Source organism: Euphorbia lathyris, chromosome 4 (assembly GCF_963576675.1).
Source record: "Euphorbia lathyris chromosome 4, ddEupLath1.1, whole genome shotgun sequence".
In the NCBI taxonomy this organism is placed as follows: domain Eukaryota; kingdom Viridiplantae; phylum Streptophyta; class Magnoliopsida; order Malpighiales; family Euphorbiaceae; genus Euphorbia; species Euphorbia lathyris.
Window position 1 is genome coordinate 82,788,442 of NC_088913.1, and position 5,933 is coordinate 82,794,374.

At 28.1% G+C, this 5,933-nt stretch overlaps 1 protein-coding gene across 2 annotated transcripts; it reads right to left on the minus strand.

The window, feature by feature from the left end:
* Positions 1–342: 342 nt before the first annotated feature.
* Positions 343–2,214, minus strand: LOC136227364 (myb family transcription factor MPH1). Of its 2 annotated transcripts, none has more exons than XM_066016006.1 (5): positions 1,763–2,214; positions 1,591–1,667; positions 1,337–1,373; positions 1,088–1,187; positions 343–955 (listed from the first exon to the last, which is right to left on the minus strand). In XM_066016006.1, exons 1-5 carry the CDS (start codon positions 2,055–2,057, stop codon positions 475–477), a joined length of 990 nt encoding a protein of 329 aa, XP_065872078.1. In that variant the 5' UTR covers positions 2,058–2,214; the 3' UTR covers positions 343–474. The 2 variants fall into 2 exon arrangements, with proteins under 2 accessions (XP_065872078.1, XP_065872077.1); XM_066016005.1 differs by having other exon boundaries at positions 1,754–2,214.
* Positions 2,215–5,933: the final 3,719 nt, after the last annotated feature.

Below are 5,933 nucleotides of genomic sequence, written 5' to 3' on the forward strand. Positions count from 1 at the left end.
TATCTGGAACAAAAGTACCACAGATATTTATTTGTGCACATCAAACTCGGTTAAAAGCATGTGACGTATTTCATATGCACCTGATAGTTCGAAAGAGGATTTTATAGTTTCCGTAGAGACACGAGACATATAAAATCTCTTTTGAAACTGTTAAAAATGCACTTTCAAATTCGAACAAAATAGATCTACATACTTTTAACCGAGTCTAATGTTCACAGCTATCTACCTCGATAACTATAAGCTTAATATGTACGATTATAATTGATTAAGAACCCAACTTCTCAAATTAAAATATCATGGAATTAATATATAAAACCAGATAACATCAAAACCAAGATGAAAGATATATAATTAATCAATTACCTTGTGTTTTCTGATACAAAACATGACAATGTTGACATTAAGATTAAGATTAAGCTAGCATATGAACAAGTACCTCAAGATCTCACTTAGAATATTGTGTCTATGTCTCATTCATAGAGTCAGATCAAGAGTACTTGCCCTAATTCTTGCTTGCTTGTTCTTTCTACTTCCACCTTCTTCCTGATCATCCTTCAATCCATTAATCATTCGCTTTCGCGACAAAGAAGACGAATTCGATAAAGAGAGAGATAAACTACTATCGAATTCGTAATCTTTCTCATTCACTTTGAGTGATAAGTTCAAATCCAAATCGCAATCCGAAGCCACATTAGTACTCGTATTACTCTTCCTTTTTCGCGCTCTCCAATCTTCGCCATTCTCGAAACCACATTCTTGAATCTTGGTCATAAACATGTTTGAATTCAACCTTGATTCGGTTTCCCATGATCTCCGAAATGACAAAAGTCCGTCGATAGATCGGTTTGTTCCGCAGCTGGGTTGTGCATTGAGAGAAGGGACATTGATCTTTCCATTGTAATTAGGGCTATAAATCTGGTAGCCGCTGCCTTTCCAAGAAGCATGATCTCCATATCTTCAAGAACAAAGAAATTGAATATTAGCTACTTATAACACGATTTACAGAGACAACTCATGACATATAATCGTATGAAATATATAGATAACATAACATGATTCCGAATTAATTAATTTTTTTTTATAATACCTTAAATTGGTAAAAGCCCTTTGATTGAAAGCTTGCACCATTGGAAACTGACTGAGATTGAAGACATTATCATCTCCTCTTGCAAAGTATATTCCTTGCCCTATAATTTGTCAACAGATTAATATAAGATCTATGATTGGGCCGAGCTCTTGGTTAAAACGGTTCCATGACAACCTTCTCAAGATTTAAAAAAAAACCCTAATTATACATTAATTATACCATAATCTGTATAATATAAGGATCAATTACCTTGATTAGCATCTTCAATCTTCTTGCTTCTATACATCTGTAATTAACATAATTAGAAAACCCGAATTCGGACCGGAGAAAGAAATTAAACCAGATTCGATATATAAACAATCTATGTTGCACGAACACTCCTCTTTAAAGGCTATATGCTATGAAGATCACTATGTTTTATAGGAATAAGTTTTCCTGTGTCTGTTTCCGTGTCCGTGCAACATAAAGGAGAAAAGAAACAAGCAATTAAGATAGATCTTTACCTGAAGATGGCTTTTGACATGAGCTATGCTAAGGCCTTTGATGTTCATCATTTGAAGAACTAACTTTGGTGTTGCCCCTGGAAAAAATTGAACAAACATAAAAACAATTTCCATATATGAATGAATTAATCAAAATCAAGAATTAAAATTAATGATTACTAACTTTCTTGACCTCCTAATTTTTCAACAGCATGAAGAAAGCAAAGATGAAGATCAGGAGTCCACCGGAGTCTTGGCATCTTTGACCGGATATATCGCCGGACAGATCTGTTACTTCCTTCTTTCTTTTCATGATCAAATGAGCCATTGCTTGAGCTTTCTCCATTGAAAACTCTATCTTCTTCTTCTTCATCTTCATCTTCTACTTCATCTTCGTGTTCGTGTCCGTTTTCGTTTTCGGGGAATTTCTTGCAAGAATTAGAGCTTGACTTGGAATCTTGAAAACTATGATCACTTGATCCTTTCATGATCTTCTTCTTTTTAGCTGTATTTCTTCATAAAGATTACAGCTTGCTGTGATTAGGAAGAATTTAGTGGCATCTAGCTAGAGGTTGTGTTAGCAATGACTTTTTTTTTCTTCTTCTTCTCCTATATCTCTCTCTCTCTTAGGTAAGACAAGGGAGAAGAAATAATGAAAGACATGAAATTCCTTTTGAGAATGAAATATTAATATAGCAATGCCAAGAAATATACTTTTATTTAGAATTTAAAACTTATATATATATAATACTTTTTAATATATAGTTGAATAAACTTGCATGCATTTATTATTCGATATGGGCAAATGAGGTTAGTCCGAGTGGTAATAAGTCGGTATCTCTATTTGTTGGATATCGGGTTTATTTATCCACCCGGTTAAAATTTAGTTCGAAATGTGAATTTCACTCTCAACTTTTATCGCGATTCATGGTTTTTTTCTCTGAAAATTGAGTAGTTCTATCATTACCTAGACTTTTTGTTAAAAAAACTTACTTCATTTGTTCCACAATACATGTCTTTTTTAAAGTTAAGGTACAATAATTAAGAAAATGCAATTAATTTTAACTAAAAGATTTTATTACTCTTGTATTAGTTGCATCCACTAATTAATTTTATCTATTTTCAAATAAAAAAACAACTTAAATGATGGTATATTTGGTAAAAGTTAATTAATATGTATAGATTGGATCAAAACTTCATGTATTAACGAATAAAATAAACTTCTCTAAAAAGATATATATTGTGAAACAGATAAAATATAAAGTTTACAAATTAAAATGTATGTTGTGTCAAGAAATAGTCATTTGAATTAAAAGTTTAAACTGATAATTAAGTGAGAAATAATAATAGTATTTATTATTTCTTACGATTTTTTCTCTATGTAAATGTGATTTTGATTTGAAGCGTGTATAATACATTTTCTTTATTATTATTGAAATTGACTAGTAATTTTAGTTTAAAAGAATACTATGATATCATGTCAATAATCATTCAACTTAAAAAAATATATATTATTAGTAAGATCCAATGATATTATGTTTAAGGAAACTTGAAGGATTTAAATTTGTATAAATAATAATGACATTTTCTAGTATTTACCACATTCATATATATGTTATTTTTAATGATAATTTAACATGGTGAGAATTTGGTGAAGGGAAGAAGAAAAGGTGAAAGGAATAAATAAAAGACTAATTCAAATGGTATAATACTAATAAAAATTAGTCTTTTTCGTTGAAAAAGTTAATATTGTACATTTAATGCATATGCATGAAATTTCAATTTGGTCACATTTATTATTTTAAAATAGTGTATATGTTTATGTATTTATAAATTATATTAGAGGCTAAATACATTTTGGTCTTAACTTAAATCTAATTAAAATAATTTATTGACCCCTAAAATATCTAATTAAATAATTTATTGACCCCTAAACTTATTTAAAGTAACATATTACTCTTCTGAATTTATTTAAAATATTTAATTGATCTCCACCTGATTAAATTGATATGCGTTGCTAAAATCTCCACTTATGTTGTATATATGTAGTAAAAAACAAATTCAGCGAGCTAATAAAACATTCTTATCATTTATTTACTTTTTGTCAAATTCAGAGACTCTTAATATATTTAATTTAAAGGGTATCTGACGAGTTTCGAATAGAAAAATTTGACGCATTATATAAATACAAATATTGAATTAAACCATATTTTTAGATGATTGATTGATGGATGTTTAACACTTCATGATCCACATTTAATATTTGCATTAATTTATTCTTGAAATTTTAATTTGGTGACATTGATCATTAATTAATATTTTTCTTGTTTCAAAAAATAATTTAATATTTTTCTTTCTCCTTTGAATTTTAATTATGACCATATCTCTCTTATTTTCCACATTGAATATTTCCACTAATTAAATTTTCTAATTTAAAATATATATATATATATATATATATAGGAGTATAAACATAGCATAGTATACCATGCATGCATGCATTATGCATAGGTATGTAAAACCCATAATAATATATTTAAAAAAGACAAGTAGTCGGGTAATATAAAATTGAATATTAGGTAAACATATTTAACTCGATGATCAATATTTCTAATAAAAATTAATTATTAGGTGGACAGAAATATAAGTAAGTGATCTCAAAATTAAATTAGTGAAGAAAGAGAATTAAATAAATACTCCTTAGTTGGATGATAGTCACTTGCATTTCATTATATTTATTAATTTTTCTAATCACTATATATTTCTAATAATTAAATTCAAATAGACAATTTTAATTTAATTCACTAATAATCAAGTGCTAAAATTTCATGATAAATTTATATAAGTTTGATTTTTTTTTTCTCATTTATAAAAAGAGAAAAAAGAAAAGGAAAATTGAGGTACTCCATACTAGCTCGTGACTACTAATTTAATTTAATAAATAAATATTGCTTAGTTGGATGAGGACAGGAATTAGCTAGAAAGAATGTGAATGCTTTATATATATTTTTTAGTTATTAAGATTAATTAGTTTTTAAGACAAATTATATATATAAAAAAAAAAATTCGTGGTTTGTCTTATTTGCAAATAGAGATTTGTGGTTTAAAAGTTTGTAAATAAAGATATCTAAGATACTTTTTTATAAGAATACAAAGTATTTTAAATAATATTGTTAAATTCTGATGATAATTAAGAATAATTTTAATTTTTTTGTAAATTACATTTATTTATATATTGACAAAAACAGATCAAAAAATTAAATTGCAACCGTATAAAACGAACTTTAATCTCAATTTAGTTCATAAACTGACAAACTAGTAAGAAACGTAAAATATCAACCATATTATTTATTGTTTCGATTTAGGGAGTTGTTTTTTGGGAGGTTGTGTTTTGTCAATATATAAGAATAATTTTTTTTAAGATAAAAATGCATTTGGTTGTAATCGGAACATAACTGTGTAGTTGTAATACTTTGTTTTGTAAATAAAACATACCACAGATTTCTATTACAAACTTTTAAACAAATGTGTCTGTTTACAAATTGCCACCACCATTTAATTTATGTATTACAACTTTTATTTATAATTATAAATTTAAAACATATCTATATTAAATATTTTATATATTAATAATAACCGTCTATCACAATTTTATCAAATACTAATAATTAATCCACTGTGTTGCAGATCACTTGGCGGCGGCTGGCCATGAGGGGGTGTTAGGTGTTACTACCCTTACCATTCCCCTATCGCTCTTTCTCCTCTTCTTTTAGAGGATAGGTTTGGGGTTAGCTTTCCTAGGCTAATCCTGGTGTAGTTGCTTTTGTTTCGTTTGCTTTCCTTTCCTTTTCTACCAAAAAAAATCCACTGTAAAAACAAATACGAACCAAATACTATCTCATTTTTTCATTTATTGAATTCTTTGGGTTTTACGGTGATGGGCCTGAGGTGCCGACCTAGTTGGGATGTCAGGCTCTTGCTTCCGTTTCGTCCCAATTTTCACTAAAAAAAAAAAACGAACCAAATACGTTTTATAAATATCCCATAAACAAAGGGTTGGAAAGATAGTTATTTATAAGTTTTGCTGTCAGTCACCCACAAAGATGATCGAGAATCACGGACATATTATTTGTCCCTACATATATTGGTTGCATTTTCAACAACAAATTAAACTCTTTTCCTATCATTTTTCTAACTTATATTTAATGCATTTTATCCTAACCCCATATGCCTTTTCTTTTCAAGCTCTCTATTATTTTTTCGCATTTCTTATGTTCTTCTACTCAATTGAGTCATAGTGATTCTTAATTAATAGGTTCATTAAGCCTTTTAAAAGACCTATTGTTTGGTTGTTAAAATAGATA